At 51.9% G+C, this 16,590-nt stretch overlaps 5 protein-coding genes across 5 annotated transcripts; 2 read left to right on the forward strand and 3 right to left on the reverse strand.

Moving 5' to 3' along the window:
- Positions 1 to 310: 310 nt before the first annotated feature.
- On the forward strand, positions 311 to 4,285 carry ALT_8468 (fungal transcription factor regulatory middle homology region domain-containing protein; the record flags this gene model as incomplete). Its single annotated transcript, XM_089600424.1, has 4 exons — positions 311 to 376; positions 442 to 1,019; positions 2,433 to 3,906; positions 3,962 to 4,285. 4 exons carry the CDS (start codon positions 311 to 313, stop codon positions 4,283 to 4,285), a joined length of 2,442 nt encoding a protein of 813 aa, XP_089455317.1.
- Positions 4,286 to 4,505: 220 nt separating this feature from the next.
- Positions 4,506 to 6,320, reverse strand: ALT_8469 (uncharacterized protein; the record flags this gene model as incomplete). Its single annotated transcript, XM_033557016.2, has 1 exon — positions 4,506 to 6,320. The coding sequence occupies one exon, from the start codon at positions 6,318 to 6,320 to the stop codon at positions 4,506 to 4,508; it is 1,815 nt and encodes a 604-aa protein (XP_033412907.2).
- An 820-nt stretch (positions 6,321 to 7,140) lies between these two features.
- On the reverse strand, positions 7,141 to 9,511 carry ALT_8470 (neutral/alkaline ceramidase; the record flags this gene model as incomplete). The annotated part of the gene is made up of 2 exons (XM_033557017.2): positions 7,141 to 9,226; positions 9,303 to 9,511. The coding sequence occupies 2 exons, from the start codon at positions 9,509 to 9,511 to the stop codon at positions 7,141 to 7,143; spliced, it is 2,295 nt and encodes a 764-aa protein (XP_033412908.2).
- A 2,115-nt stretch (positions 9,512 to 11,626) lies between these two features.
- ALT_8471 (pre-mRNA-splicing factor SPF27 family protein) lies at positions 11,627 to 12,336 on the forward strand (the record flags this gene model as incomplete). Its single annotated transcript, XM_033557018.2, has 2 exons — positions 11,627 to 11,663; positions 11,723 to 12,336. The coding sequence occupies 2 exons, from the start codon at positions 11,627 to 11,629 to the stop codon at positions 12,334 to 12,336; spliced, it is 651 nt and encodes a 216-aa protein (XP_033412909.2).
- A 671-nt stretch (positions 12,337 to 13,007) lies between these two features.
- ALT_8472 (putative 3-beta hydroxysteroid dehydrogenase/isomerase family protein) lies at positions 13,008 to 14,580 on the reverse strand (the record flags this gene model as incomplete). Its single annotated transcript, XM_033557019.2, has 3 exons — positions 13,008 to 13,605; positions 13,664 to 14,300; positions 14,349 to 14,580. The coding sequence occupies 3 exons, from the start codon at positions 14,578 to 14,580 to the stop codon at positions 13,008 to 13,010; spliced, it is 1,467 nt and encodes a 488-aa protein (XP_033412910.2).
- Between the last annotated feature and the right edge of the window lie 2,010 nt (positions 14,581 to 16,590).

The raw sequence follows: 16,590 nt of genomic DNA on the forward strand, positions 1-16,590 counted from the left end.
AGTCAGCGATCGTTCATCTGACCTCCTATTTCCCCTCCAGGATCCATTGAGAAATATGGATATCAGAGTGAATAAGGAGGAGTGATCAGTTTGGTATGAAAGAGAAAAGAAGAAAAAGGATTAAGTCGCGGGAAGAAATTTCTGGTTTTATAGCGTTGATACTACTGCTTATCGATAAGGACGTCTGTCTTGGCATGTTTGAATGTGGCCGCCTGAGGAGCATCACATCACTCTTTCAACTATGAGTCTATGACCACAACAAGATTGACTACTAAGGTGTCGATGTAGCTCAGCCTTGCTTAGGACCAGAATGGACAGGCCCGGGATGAACAGGCTGTGGGATCCCAGCAAAGCTGCTTGGTTATATCCTTTGCGTGTATGTTTCTCCTACTAATGTTTGTTGCCTGTATAGTCACTGACCGCTTCATGAACGTCACGTAGGGGATTTACTACTTTGCGTCGCATCGATTTCTTTGGCCGCTGTTTCGGGCGCGCTTGATACCTATCGTCCTGCTTTCTACATTTATCCTCTTCATACTCTTTCTTTTCACATATCTGCCACAAGTTGCCTTTCTCGCCATCTTCCAAGGCGCCGGTGCTTGGGTCAATGGTGCATTTCTCGTTCTTGGAGAAGGAGCGGCCATCGTAGCGCTACTGTTTGAGGCCTTTTTTGTCGACGAGACGTTGGTGGACATCTTTGATGCTGTTCTTGTCAACGAGGGCCATGGCGAGCTCGTCACCGCTTGTAGGGTCCTGTATCCCCAAGGCGACGACGTTCTCAAGCGGCTGGGTAAACCGACCCACAGCGCGGTGTATTCGCCGTTCTCTCTGCGGCAGATCATCGAGTTTATAGTCTTCCTGCCCCTGAACTTTATCCCCGTCGCAGGCACTCCGATGTTCTTGTTGTTGACCGGTTATCGCGCGGGCCCATTTCATCACTGGCGGTATTTTCAGATGCTGGATCTGTCGAAGAAGCAAAGGAAGGAAAGCATCCGTCGACGGCAGCTTCAATACACTACGTATGTACCTCGTCTTGCGCATTGATCTATTCAGCCGATCATTTTCTGATCTATGGACGCAGATTCGGAACGGTTGCTTTGCTTCTACAGCTGATTCCTGGCTTATCGATGTTCTTCCTCATGTCAACAGCGGCCGGGTCTGCCCTCTGGGTAAGGGACATTGAGAACAAACGTGATGCTTCACGAGGACGACATGACGGCATGAGTAATGAGTATCATGATGATGACAATATAATCTAACCCTTCACCTGTTTGGCTGAGTTTAGAACATCATGTGCCGTTAGTGATTTACATTGATAAGGAGGTCCTTCTTAAACTGGACATCCACGGACGGTTCTGTGACTGTGATAGTTCTTCGTTCTGGCGCAGTCTGGTCGCACCATAGATGTCTCGATATGGACTCGAGGTTTCAAATCCTCGCCCCCAGCCTTTCTGGTCGACTCTTCGGAGATTCACCCCCATTCCGTCTTGGGTCCGTAGTAGTCTACGTTGAAAGTTTATTTGGACTTGACTCCACGAAAGGAGACATGAGTCACGTGACAGGTATTGAGGTGAAACAGTAACATTCACGAAGATCCAGGCCAGCGGCTCGACATTTGCTAGACTTACTGAATGCCTCTGCCCTTTTACAAGTGCTCGCAAGGATTACTGGCCAAGTCTTGATACAGGCTCCAGAACAACCAGTATCTAGTCTGTTTGCACTGCCGAAGTGCCTCATTATTGTAAGATACCGATATCGCCTCCACTTTCGGGTAGCTGTTTCATCACCTCCCCGGGCCTCGGACTGCACTGTTGAGCCAACTTCGAACTTTAAAAGACAAAACCATGCCATCGCTTCTACGCATGGCTGGTTCTTGTCTTCAACTTTGATTATTTCATACTCACTGTGCCATCTTTAACCTCACGTCCGACAGTGACGCGCGTGGAGGGGTAGCTTTGTATTTGGCTTTTGGGGTCATCGGGGAGTGGATACAGGGGGATCTCGAGGCCATACCTTGAACGTCGTCATTGTCGTTCGACAATTATCGGTTCCCGGAATCTCTGACCATTAGAAGCGTCCCTCGTCTTGCGGAGAAAGCATTCCAGGGATTTGCTGGCTTCATAGCGAGTTAGCGACGTTCATCCGCATTGAGTGCCTGAATCCCCGATGATTCTGGCCTGAGGCATGGAAATGGGAACGAAGTCACTCGGATGAGCCAATGGACAACAAAACCAGACTCCGAAAAGCATGTGATGCTTGTAGTATACGCAAGGTCAAGGAAAGTACTCATCTTGCCGAAATCAGATCTTTATAAATCTGATCTGAATTAGAACCGCCAGGCTAATTTATCGGCTAAAGTGTGATACAAGTGGACCACCCTGTCGGTCATGTGCAAGCCTGGACATCCCCTGTACCTATGACAGACCAAGCAGACGTCGTGGCCCTCCGAATCGCCATGCAGAGGCGCTGAAGAGACTGAGACTAGGAACTTCACCTAGCGCTCCTCCTACTGCAATCTCTCCCAGTCCGTCAGATATCTCTCCACCGACGCTTCCACCAATATCCGCGGTTAACCAGAATCTCACATCCGCTTCTATTCCATCTTCGGTAGAGTCCATCTGCGCTTTTCCCACAGCGCGGCTGTTGGTGGATGATTTCTTCACGTATATTCACCCACTGGTCCCCATTCCTCATGAGCCCTCGTTTCGCGCCGCCTTTGAGCGACGGGAGGACACCACCAATCCGACATTCCTGGCCCTCCTGGCCGCAATGATCGGGAGCCTGGTGGCATCCTTCCCGAGGAGACCAAAGCTTCATCTCAAGAACGAGGCAGAGAAAGCGGCCTTTCCCCACTCTCTTGCCTTGGTCAAGCGCTGCCATGATGTTGCTGTGCAAGCTCGAGGTGTTGGGTACCTCGATCGAAGCGCCACAGTCCTTGACGCTGCCATCAGCTACTTCCTGGGTCTCTGCTCGGCTTATGTCTACAACATCCGGCGATGTCGGATGTACCTTGCCGAGTGCCGCACGATGTTGCATGTGTACGATCTCTGCCGCCAGTCGACAATGCAGTCGTCCTATGGGCCAACAAGCCCGATTTCTTCTTCGTCGTGCACATCACAGGATCGGCTCAGTGGCCCCGCTGAGCGCCCAGTGGACATGATCGAGCAGGAGCTCGCGCGGCGACTGTTCTATGTGACCCTAGTTGGCTACCGATCAATACAACAGATAGGCTCCTCTGACACGCCGATCTATCTACCTCCAGAGACGCCGACAGAGCGTTACCCACCATTACCCCTTGAAGTGGACGACGAGTTTATTTTCAGAACGCATGTCGAACCTCAGCCAGCCCGCCGAGTTTCGCAGCTGGTGGGTTTCAACGCCAACGTCCGGGTCTATAACTCGTACAACGCCCTGTCCGCTTGGGAGGTTGCGTTCGGTAGTGGACGAATTGTTGATTGGGAGCGGCAACGGTCTTTGTTATTCGAATGTTTGCAGAACTCAAAAGCGGCTTTGGCCAATGTGCCACCGGAGCTGTCGCTCCACCCTCACCGGGACGATTCCGCGGATGCGGCTGAGGATCCCTGGATGCGCGAGCGTCGCCATATCCAATACGAGATCCAGAAGGCCAATATCTACGTGAGCCAACTGGCCACCAGATCCTACTTGGCGGAGAAGTACTGGAGTCTCTACGCCACCTGGAAGATATATCACCGACCCTCCGAGGAGGCAGGACCCGGAACTCCAGTGAAAGTGGAGGGCAATGCGCACAAGGGGATCGACGATGCCGCTCAGAGCGACTACATTGGGAAGGCCATGGCAGAAGAACGCCGTCTCGTCGTTCGAGATTTGTTCGTCTTGCTACAGTCGGTCAACGAGCTCAATATGGAGCCCAACGGTGCCAGCTTTGTATGTATATGCTCTTCTTCTCCCCTTCAATGAAACCTACCTAACCGTCCGTCAGACCGGTAAAGTCCGCCAAGTCGCGTCAACCCTGCTCAACCTCCCCGCCTCACGGGCCGAGACGACCACCTTTACACCCGCCACCCCAGGCCCTAATCCCATCAGCCTCGCCGAGGCGGAATCCTACCTACACGCCTTTATCGACACCCTCATCCGCCTGGAGGGACTCGCGGCGCCCACACCGGGCACGGCCGGTACAAGCCCCCACGCCAACGGACGTAGAATGAGTTATCTGAGCAACCGCGAGCAGGAGGAGGAGGAGCTGCGCCAGTGGGCGAGTCTGAAGGACTACCAGGCGAAATTCAGCCTGTTTACTGAGCTTTGATTTGAATACTTGACAGTTTAATGTAGACTATGGCGGGTCGGTGTTCAGGGCGGATATATTGCATATAATGCGAACGGGTGGTCAAACGGAATGGCTAAATTTGGCAACTACATCTAGGAAATTATAATTATCCTTATGGTACAGTACAGTGTACAGTGCATCCGCCTCTAAACTCCAGTTCCTAACATCTAACATTCCCAAAGACAAAAGAATGAATCAGCTAATTGCCCCGCAAAGTGACAGTCTCCTTCTCCGTCATAGTCTCCGTGACAGTCTGCGTTACAGTCTCTCTCTCCGTTTTAGTCACGGTTTCGGTCTCAGTCTCTGTCTTGGTAGTGGTCACAGTCATCACCCCCGGCGTAACAGGCACAATGGACAAATGGGCATCACCTGGATCTTTGAAGGGGGCAGTAGGCGCAGCCGTAGCTGTAGCCGTCGTAAGTGTGATCTTTGAGCCCAATCCCGGCTCAGTCTCCTCGGTGCTGGCACCTGCAGCTGGAGCTGGCGTCTGAGCAGTAGGAGTGCTGGAAGCAAATACAACCACGCTCTTGGTTACGGTTGCTGTCGCGTGGATTGTGGTTATCTCCTCTCCTTCGGTAGGGTCAGATGCAGGGCTGCTTGTTGGATCTGTGTTTGCGTTTGCGTTTGTGTATGGGTCTGGGTGCGTTGTGGTCGTCGTTGTCGTTGACGTCGGTTCTGCGCCTGGTGTAATCAAGACAATCACAGGTGTGAGGACGGGAGTGATGTCACTGCCGGTGCTGGCGGTAGGGCTAGCGCTCTGGAGCTGACCGCTTGTGATTTCTCCGATGAAGGGGACTGGTGTTGTGGAGTTGACGGGCGGGTGTGTATTTGTACTTTCGGCTGTACTTGTGCTCTGTGTGGTGGTGGGTGTGGAGTGTGCGCTGGAGGTGGTATGAATCTGACCTGCTGGCTCTGTTGGTGTCGTGTCTGGTAGAGGGGATGCAGATGCTGTTGAAGAGGAAAAAGAGGTTGTTTTATCTGTCTCGGGTTGCGGTCCTACGACGCTGGCAGTCGGGCTGGACGTCGTGGTCTCGGTCACCGTGGGCGTTGAAGGAGTCTCTGGCAGAGCCGTTGCAAAGAGAGTAGTTGAAGGAGATGAGCTGGCCGTCCCGACATCAGTCAAAGGTCCAACGACACCAACAGTCAGGCTGGATTTTGTGCTGGATGTGCTTGCTGAGGCCGAGCTTGGTGAAATAATACCGATTGAAATGGGTGTAAATGTGGAAAGCTCAGGTGAAGGTCCCGCCGTTGGACTGTGCTTGATAACAGGGATCGAGGTTGAGGTTGTAGACTTGGACACACTCGGAGTTAACGCTGAGTGGGACGCCGATTGAGAGTAAGAGGTCGTCGGAACGACAACCACAGATGTCTCCGATGAAGGCAAAGTAGCTTCTGCGGACGAGGAAGCGATCGCAGACGAATGCTTTCCCCTTGCAAGTGTGGAAGATGCAGGTATCTCTGTAGTGCTAGATGTACTACTATCCACTGTTGCACGAGAACTGTCGGCTGTAGACGAAGCCAAAGTAACCCCTGGAGACGACAATGGAGTAACTGTCCCCAAATATCCGTCTGCTGAAAGCGTCGACGATGCAGGTACCTCAGTAGAGCTAGACGTCCCACTATCCACCGTTGCACGAGAACTGTCCGCTGTAGACGAAGCCAAAGTAGTCTCCGTAGACGACAACGGAGTAAATGCGCTCGACTGCCCTTCTGCCGGAAGCCTCGAAGATTCAGGAACCTCAGTAGAGGTATGCGAAGCCTTTGGCACCGCTGTCTGAGTACCATCCGCCGTCACGGAAGGCGTGATGGGAACGACGTCCAAGCCACCATTCGCTTCATCAGAAGCCGCCGGCACATGTATATTGAGTGGCACCGGGCTGGGATATGCTGTAGGGCCAGGACTCTGGCTGTTTTGTTCCAGATCTCGAATCTTGTGGGTAAACTGGGCGATCGGGCCAGCCGAACACGTTATGGCGAGCAGAGAGAGCGCGATGTTGAGGTGGATTAGCTGCATTCTGACGGTATTAAACTATGAGAGTTTGAAAGACTGACGACAACTGTTGTGGACTAGAGAAAGTATGCTTGATAAATAATAAGAAGACCGAAAGAGTGGATGGACGTTTCGTTCGAGACGTCGACTCGTACTAATTGAGCATTATCGTGGACAGAGGAGACAAAAAGGAAAGAGAATAAAGAAAGCGACAGACAATCAGTAGAATGATAGACTAGCCAACGAACAATCTCTTCTGGCAGACAATGGAGGTTATAAGAGCATTGAGGCTTTCACAACAGGAGCCCTTATGTTAGGCTGCAGAAAGCTAGCGTCTGGCATGACTAGGGACAGACGATCCAGGCCTGAAGAACACACAGCTAGATGCATTATTGTGGATCTTGCTGATTGTCTCAAAGCTCGATGTCAAAGAGAGATGGTTGGTAGTTGCGACGAGGTTGGATGGCGCGCGACAAAGAAGCGCTTGGAGGCGTTGCACCAACCGCCGACCCCGAGAGGCTGCAGCGGATCATTGGCAATGGTGACTCAGCTGGTTCTCTTTAAATAGACCAGATTATTTGAAGGTCTTTGATCTGTCCATTGAAATAAAGAGAAAGTGGTTTCTTTGAGGATCTATGCGTTGCCACATCTACAGGTAGCCATCGTTGCCTTGAAGTCTAGATTCGTAGAAGATGAAAGGCTTCTGATACTTATCGGAAAGACGAATGCAAGTCTGCCCTATTAATGACCTCGTCCATTCATTGACTATCATAGACTCATATTCATAACTCATACCTAACGATAAAGCTAATGATTGACCCGTCACATTCATTTTAAAACATGATCAGCCCAAAGTCACGGTGAATGGCTTGCCAATGCCCTCAAAAGGCTTGATCTGGCCTTGGATATTCTTTGCATCGCCATAGTAATGGAAGCGATACGTTCCAGCCTGGAGTGGCTTTGGGTTGCCGACGTTGTAGTAGTCATCCTCAATCTGCCATTCGAGGGTCACCTCACTGTATCCCATGATAGTATTGGTCCGTTTCCAATGGTAGAGCAGGTTCCAGTCATTGTCAGTACGCACGACTTCCCACGTGCCTGAGGCCGGATTCTGCCGCTCGACGGCTGCGAACGTAGATCCCTGACGCAGGTTGTTTCGCGGATTGGCTCCGACGAATGTTGTGTTGACGGTCTCGCCAGGCTTGTACGTAGACTTAGCTACCGAGGCGACCACGTCACCAAATGATTTTCCAATGGGAGCACTGTCGTACACGACACCAGGGATGAAGCTCAGTGATTTGTCGGTGTTGATGGGCGGCTCCACTCCCGTGGGCATCTCCGGTAACGTGGCGGGATTGGGCGAATCGCCTAGATAAGGGAGGTAGGTAAGGGTCAGATTGATGTATGCGGCGAGAGTGTGAGGCCCGTAAAGGGTGGAAGCACCCTCGTAGCGTTGCCTACTATATTCTTCCTCTGTCGCAACGTAATGAGCGTAGCTATTTGAAGGAGCACCCAAGACGACCAAGGGACTGTTAATAGAGAGAACGTCTTTGGCTGACTTTGCAATGGCCTCTTTCCAACGCCGTCCAGCCATGGTTGTCGCTTCACTCGTAGAGATGATGAGGAACAGCTGGCCTACACGGAGGACCTGGATGTCCACAATATTCGGCTCCCACGCATACGGCTGCGTGTTGGCTCCCACGTCCAGGAGGATATCCTTGGGCGCCTGGCACGCCTTTTGCTCCGCAGATGGTTGATGAACAAATGCTCGAGCGACATACCACAGCGGATTGGACTCTGCAGGTCCAGAGCTATTCTGCGTGAAATCAAACAGGCCAGGTCCGTCAGTCGTACCGGCGGCGAAAGAGAAGCCCAGTGCCGCCGAGCATGTCGTCAACATACTAGAATTGAATGGCGACTGGAATGTGTAGCCAGCAAGATCGCGGTAAGCGTGAAAGGAGCGAACATTAGAGCTTCCAGCGATCCGAGTATTACTCGCATCCATCTGGCTATACAACTGTTTGGCCGCGGCGTACTGAAGTCGTCCGATCTCGAAACAGCTCTTCGCACCGCTGTCTTTTTCACGGAAGAAGGGCCCGCGACCATGGCAGTCCTCGGTCTTGCCACCACAGGTGCTGTCGCTGTAACGGCACATCTGCCCCGATCCATCCTCACACCATGCGCCCAGCACATTCGGGCTCGTATCACCAACATTGGATTGAGAGAATCCGGCTACGAAGTCGTCGGCGAAATTCGCATCGTCCTGGACGCTCCGTTCAAAGAGCCAGGCGGCAACACCTTTGTTATCACCTGTGGTGAGAGTGTTGTTGTTGTAGAGAGAGGTGCCGTGCACCGGGAAGAAGGTCAGGATGGCCGTGGTCTTGTTGTCTGACTCCCTGTCGAACCGCAAGAGGGTCATCGTTTTGTCTACGTTGGCCGAGTAGCGTGCTTTCTCTTCGTCCGGATTAGCGTCGTATGAATAAGGACTTCGGTTGATGTTTGCATTCTGGATATCGATGGAGCCAAAGCTCAAGCGACCGGGGGCCAAGCTTTCATGAGCGCGTTTGATCGAGAGGACCACGCCGTCAACGATAGCCTGATAGCTCTGCTTATCGAACCCCTTGCTAGGGATCTGCGGAAGTAGATAGTTGTTCCAGGCACCAGGGCCTGAATGAGAGTGCGTCCCAGTCAACGCGACGTTGGCCTCGCCGTAGCGCGCATAATCACCTCCCAGATTCGCGAGCGCTTGGAGGACTCCATGTCGCACCGCAGTGTCACCCGTCACCGCGTCGATGACGATGTAAATAAAGGTATCGTCTGGTTGATTCGGATTTGCAAAGATGAAGGAGCGAGAATAAATTCTCTGTCGCAGACCTGTGCCAATCTGATCCAGCATAGCATATCCGCTGAGGGCTACCTCCACCACCGGGCTATCACCGTGAAGTCAGCGGGATGTCCATCTATAACGAAGAATTATAGCATGAAGCAAAACATGATTATCAGTACCCAGTGATGTCTGCTTTTCCAGCCCCCAGCAGAAAGACGCTATCATCGGAGACCTTATCTGCCGCCCTGTGTTCCCATCGTGATCCCTTGCTAACAAAGCTGAAGCTGGGCGGTGGATTGTAGGTCTGCACAACAGACAGTAGCTGCAACAGTACAAGAGCCGTCACGAGAGTCCCGGCCAAAGCCACTCCGAATCTGAAGTTCGCCATGTTTGCGAACGGAAACTGTGTGGACAGTCCTAGCTCAGGTTATGCGGGCTGTGACCTGTTATGTTGATGACATCAGAAAGCAGGTTCCCGCTTGTTTGCTTTTCCCTGCGGGAGTCGCGGTCTTCTTATCGATCGAATCACATTGTTATTCTCCGAATGGCCAGACTGACAGTGTTCAAGCGAAGGCCACATAGGAACAGGTAATGACCTCGTACAGGTACAGCAGGGGAGCGCATGACCAGCAGATCGACAGGAATGCAGCAGGAGGGTAGCATCGCTTGTGGCCGTCGTCACGCTGCCATCCTTCGCCGCTATACTTGATTGGGTACGTGGTCGTTCATTCCCCGCTCCCTCAAAATACCGTGAGATCTGCAGAAGACGGCATTTATTGGTGGTGAGGCGATGATATCGTGATGAGGGTTTTATCACTGGGTCATTATGGTTGATGGAAAATCATATGGGGGCCCTGTGGAGGTTTGTCACGATGTTCGTCAGACGGAGATACTTCCGTTTCAGGCTGTCAGTAATACAGTATGCATCCTTAGTTTCTAGGCTTCTAGGCTTGTTCTTTTAGTTCTCTATATTGCATACTTCTTTACGGGAGCTGCCAAGCTCCGAATCGGATCGCATGTGATGCTTTACAAGGCCGTTACCAATGAAGAAAGTGAGCAGTATGCGAGGGTCGCTTATGTATCTCCCTGGCATACTCCTGTCGACCTCTGCTATGCTACAGCAAGAGATCTCCTAGCAAGATGCCCTGCTTCTCAGGCATCCGAGAATCCAAGCAGCCTTACCCTTTTAGGCAGTCCACCATGCAACAGATGAGCCCGCATTATCTTCTCCAGTCAACCAACCGGGGTCGGTAGTGCAGCGGCAGAGCGCCTGCAGAAGCTGTCGATTCACATCTGAATCACAGCTTCTGCAGCGTCAGTAGTCTGCACTGCTGCACCCCGGTTCGAGTCCGCCTCTGCTCGTTTCTCCTGTCAATAATTTCAACGAAATGAGCACGAGGCGGGTTAGACAACAGTCCCTCTTCATGTCCACCATCTAATACAGTGGACATGCAAGAGGGACTGGGCGGGTTGGGGAGGCAGTCAATGCGACTGCCTCCCCAAGCCGTCTTACTCCTCGGAGTTAATTTCCCTGATTGTCCTTTCTTGCGCATTGCATCTAGCTTCTTTTTTCTTTGGATTCGTTGGCACCGGTGCCGTCGCGGCCCTGAAACCAGGTCATAGCGGTCACTTGTACTTGTTGAACCATCCGCGGCATGTGGTCTGAATGTTGTTAGCGCTCGAAGCACTATAGTATTGGCCAGCAAGCTCTCATAGTCTAGCTAGCACGAAGCTGGCTCAACAACGTAGTAGTGAATATAGCGGGGGATGATCGCGGACCGCGGCGAGACAACCACCTCGATGACTTCAATATCGGGTTGTTGCGCTCAGACACACCAACGCAGACAAACGAAGTGCATTGGCAGCTTCCCATATCACCTCATGTCCAAGCTGGCATTCGGTCTATCATCTGAGAAGGAGCTGTGCTTCCATTGGTGGTTTTCAATAACCAAGAATGAACAAGCCTCGTCTCCGCATCCTATCTCAGATATTGATGGTAATGCATGAAATGTCCTGCTGACTTGGCTTAATATAACTTCCAGATATATATAACCGACGTGATGTCATTCAATCTAACCTGCAGATACTACTGTGCCCTGCAGAACGAAGATAGTTGTTTCAGCCACGTGCATAGTTGACCTTGAGTTCGACCTTGCAAGGGTCAGAGTCAATCGACAGTATGCCTCGATCTCGGACGGATTTCCCGCCGTCATGACATATACTGATTTGCAAGACAATTAACATCGCCATTGATGTTTTCACTCCGTCAGAGAGTAACTGAGGTCTAAACAGTCTAAAGCTTCACGTACAAAGACGGCAACCGGCCGTGGAAAAAGAATCCGCTGACTAAGCATGTCTTGTCTCACCGCCTAAGGCGATAGCGAAATTGATGGCTTCCGTGTTCGTCGTAGCTCATTGAGAGCACTCCTCAAAATAATATCGCCAGGCATTCTTCAGCACAATACGTAGGTCTCAATCGTTGTCGAATTCATTTGCCGACAAAATGCCCGTCATTAACGAATCTCACGACTCCCTCCCTTGTAAGTCTTTCCAATCTGCCACTAGACTTTCCGGCCATAGCTCCTGACCTTCTGACCAGACATCGACGCTGAGCCGTCTGCTCAAGCACGCGCAGCTGCACAGCAACTCATCGCAGCGGAATTATCCCCTGGCCATGCCTCGACTCTTCACCCCGCCATCCCCGAGCTCCCAGAACCGCGATTCTCCCCCCTTATACAACAGGAGATCGACCGCAAGGCCGCCGGGCTGCCCTTGACTGGCGGAATCGACCTGTCACGGTACGAAGCACCGGAGCCGCCTGCGCGCTCGACGGACGGAGAAGTCCCTGATCTGGATGCATGGCGCCGCACCCTGCAGAGAGCGTACACGGCCAGCTCTCATCTCTCCATGCGACACGAGAACCTGGCGCTGCTGGAGGAGTACGGCAAGAACGCGTGGCTAATTGGCAACTCCCAGCTGGAGGATATCCTCCGAGGTTTGGAGAAAGAGTTGGCCGAGACCAAAGAGGCGGCGGAGGCGGTGAACAAGCAGAGGAAGCTTGCCCAGGAGGCCAGCCAGGGCGAGATGGTCAGTCTGGAGGAGACTTGGAAGCGTGGCGTCAGTGCCATCCTTGACGTGGAACTGGCCTCGGAGGGTCTGCGGTTGCAGATTCTGGAGCAGAGACGTCGGCTTGCTCAGCAGCAGGCGCGGTAGTGATCGAACTCGCACAAATGATATTGTGCTGCAAGTGGATTTTCACTTGGGTCACTCTGTGTATGACTTGATTCGAGCCGGTGCAATAGGTAGTCTGGCAAGGCATGGCTTCATCTTCTGACGTGCCTCTCCTTACTATGGCCGTTTCGCGTTCAGAAAATACCTTCAGCAGCCGCTTTGCATCGCTCACAAGGCGAAAACACCGAGCCTACATACTAGCCTGGAGAAAACCCAGACAGGCACCATTTAGCGCCAGAATCGAGCGGTGGAAACTGTCAGCCACTTTGCTGCGTCCAAGGATGTCAGATTGATTGGCACTGCTTAAAGCATTTACGGCAGGAGTGACCCAACTCCTTGAACGCTGCCGATCCTGCGAACTCGGTGAATCCAGCGAGGGTGGGAACTGTCTACGTTGAGCCTTAGTGGGAAGACAGCCTGAAGAAACTGTCAATCTTCATACACCTTGGCTTCCCTGGAATGGAGCTGAAATCTAGATAGGATTTTGATGGCACTGGCAACTCTTGTGGATGTCCGTCGTGACAGGTTATGATGTGCTATTCAGAGAATTGCAACCATTTAGAAGGTAGCCAGCGCGTAAGCAATGCAAAACAGATTAACCACATCAAGAATTTCCCCGCGCGGATTTCATTGATAGATCAGATACAACATGGTCACAACTTCTTCGACGGAACCACCAAATTCACATCCACCCCCTCCTCAGAGACACTGACCACCCCTTTCCCACCAACAGCAGCAACCGCAGCAACGGTCTCCGCCCCAGCACTCCGATTCCATTCCAGCACCTGCTTGCACATCCCGTCCAACGTCGTAATGGGCGCAACGTAGCCTAGCCCCCCGTCAGCGGGGACCTTGCGCGCGCGCGAGTCGTCCGCGAAAGTATGCACGTCCGAGATGGCGAACAGACCGGGCTGGAGCTGCGCCAGATCACCCGTGATCCTTGGCAGGAGACGGGGCAGGTAGAGGTGCTGGAGGAGGGCGTACCATTCCAGCAGATACGAAAGAAGGAGAAAGGGGACGGGAGCGACGCGCGGGAAGCGGATGGGGGTCTTAGCGAGGGTTGTCATGAGGAGGTAGAGGTCGCTGAAGGCGATGGCGGGGTTGGGGTCCGTGACGGTGAAGGCTTGGCCGCCGATGTTGGGGAGCTGGGCTGGGGATGTGGTGTGCTCGAGGAGGCGCTGCTCGTAGAGGAGGTGGGCGATGGAGACATTTTCAGCGTTGACGAAGCTTTGGATGACGGGGTAGGTCCAGCTGTTGATGGGGTTAGGCTTGTATGCAAGTTTACGCTGAGGGGATGGACGAGACGTACCTTGGAGCTCCGCCCTTGAGCAAATACATTCCTGTGATGGTGGTGTCGCCGACGCCATAGATGCCATTGGCGGGTCGGATGCAGCCCGTGCGGAAGTTGGATTCGAGGCTGTCGGCGGCGCGGACGATGCGCTCGGCCTCGACTTTGGACACGGCGTAGTTGCCAAAAAACTGGTCGTGCTCCTTGGGCGTCTCTGTCGCATCACTGATAATCTGCACGACGCGCTTGGGCCACTTGGTCCAGGGAGCGATCCAGAACGATGGACGGCGGAGGAGCACGGATCCGGACGAGGTCGAGATGAAGCAGCTTGCGCCGTGTTGCTTTGCCGCGGCCAGGACGTTCCGGGTCCCGTTAACATTGACTCTGGTGCAGAATTGGAGAAAGGCCTTGTGTCTCTCTCCAGGTCTGATCACGGCGGCATTGTGGAAGACAGTCAATGGAAGGCTGGTGACCTGTTGCAGCCAGGGTTGCGCGAATGCAGCCTGAACGGCCTTTCCATCGGTGATATCGACCTTGACGAAGGCCACTCCCTGGTCGAGGATTTGCTGACGGGGTAACTGAAGATCCAGGACGCGAATCGCAGTCGGGTCTTCGCCGCGCGCAAGAAGATGGGTTACGATCCAATTTCCAACAAGTCCTGAGATTCATTAGCAGTTGCCTGGGTCAATCGATGGGATTGACATACCTGATCCGCCCACAACGATGTATCGTCTATGTTGCTTCGGAGGAAGGCTCTTGGTCACATCTACCGGGGACTCAATCGCCTTTCGATAAGCTTCCTTGATTTCCTCAACGGTCCAGCGGCGAGGAGATAATAGACGAGCTTCCTCCGGGACTTTAGTCATTGCTCGGTTGACATGGTAGAGGTAGAGAGCGACTAGGCCAGCAATAGAAGCGGCGAGAAGAATGGACGACATTTGGCAGGTTGACAAGCTCAGCAAACGGATTCGTCTGGTTCGGATTGGGGTGTACAGCAGTATCACCTCGATCGAAGCAGTTTTGTCCGAGGATTGATATGAAACAAAGCCAATAGCAACTGCTCGATTGCCAGTAGTGAGCTTGTCGCTCGTGGAAGACTGTTCGGGAAGCAGACGAGAACCTATTGAAGTCGTAGTTCTCAAAAACCCATCATTCACATGCTGAGACCTTCAGAGCCCCAGTGAGTGAAGCACAGGTTGACAAATGCGTTGCTGGGGTTGGAATCATCTACTTTCAAGGCCACCGAAGCGAGCTGGGTCGAGACTTTTAGTCACTTCGGTTAGACAAGCGACAAGGATCTGATCCACATGATCCATGTTTAGGAAGTGACAGGATCCTGCCCTTTTCATCATGATATCGTTAACAAAGACCGGTCGTAATGAATCCGAAGAGACCAAATATACTTCAAGGAGTTGAGCTGAAGAACACTCTTCGACAATTCTATTGTCAAGTGTCAATTGCATTTTGCAACAAATAACAGTACCTTAGTGAGTGGGGACTGGGCGTTCCGCTCCACGTGCTTAAGTAGTACAACAGGATGCTGCCCCTGAACATTCTTTCGGGACTAGTGACACAAGTAGAAGAAATTCCATGACTTGCAAAGTCTCATGACATTAAAGCATGCCTTGACGGGTCTATGAGTTCATTTGCCAAGTACAAACTAGATTTCTGGCAGAGGTACCTATCAGATACCCCTGTCAGAGGGAGAGAAAGTACAAAGTGCAGGTACCTTTTAGGTACCTTACCATGGAAGAGCAGTGTTTTAAAGCAGGAACAATACTGATTGGCTGAGATTTGTGGGGAAACGGATCGCTTAGAGAGTTTGTGTTACTTTTAATGTTACACTGTATCATAGACGTGTTGATTGTTGATGATACTGAAGCCTTCTCTCTGTACAAGTGCAACATTTTGGTCAGCGACGTTGAACTGTTAATAATCTAGAATTAGACTGTCTGTAGCTACGAAAATATTTCAGCACCCTGTGAACGAAAAGACGGGTCTGTAGCACCCTTGAGATACAAAACCAACTATAAATGACTGCCCGTCATGCAAACGTGTCTCTGTAAAGATGGATATCTCAAGGACCAGTCTAGTCGGATTTACTCTGTAGAGCAGTCGATGACGATCTGCGATTAAGAATCATGCCCAACGGTGCATATATTGATGCCTTACTGCCTTCTCTCTACGCCAAGTCATAGTGGACGTCTCGAGTATGTAATCGGCAAACCGGCATCGCGGCAAACCGGAACCTGGCATCTAAGTGGGCAGAGTGAACGGACCCCATCAACTCTCGTGCCAATCGACGAAGGTTCTGCGCGGAGAAAAGGCCGAGTAGAAAAACTTCTCCCCTGACTCTGTGTCTCCAATTGAATATGGGGCACTACTACTACGGTACTATGGACAGGGACTGTGGAGTGTATTCTGGAATCCGCATATCTGGGGCATCAATAACCTTCTTTCGATCTCAGTGGACTGTGTTATTGAAAGTATTCAGTCTGGACTGTGGGGGAGCCGGTATCTGCTATCACGGAATTGATTCCGAGCTCAGTTTTGCACCATCAAAGATCCACCACCACTGCCACTTGGACGATGATCAATCACCTCATTTCCAGAGTTCGTACATACAGCATGCATCTTGGCTACCAGTCTTGTGGACATCTTGACTCTTCTATGGCTACGTGGACTTCGACCATGCGGGGAGGGGTCAACTTGTTCCGACATTACCAACCGAAAGAAACTATTAACCGTCCAAGCATTTTTGGCCTCGGTCTGTGTCTGGGTCCATCTAGCAAGTAGCAAGAATATAGCCTAGTATCTAGATAGCCCTTGAGATTGAACACTCCAGATGTTGATGTCTCTATGTCCTAGCCCCAACTATCTAGTTATGGATCATCTAGTATATCGCTAGATCTAAACTCGCTCTAGAACAAACTAACTCGGTAGTTCAC

Source organism: Aspergillus lentulus (assembly GCF_001445615.1).
Source record: "Aspergillus lentulus DNA, contig: Alt16, strain: IFM 54703, whole genome shotgun sequence".
Classification (NCBI taxonomy): Eukaryota; Fungi; Ascomycota; class Eurotiomycetes; order Eurotiales; family Aspergillaceae; genus Aspergillus; species Aspergillus lentulus.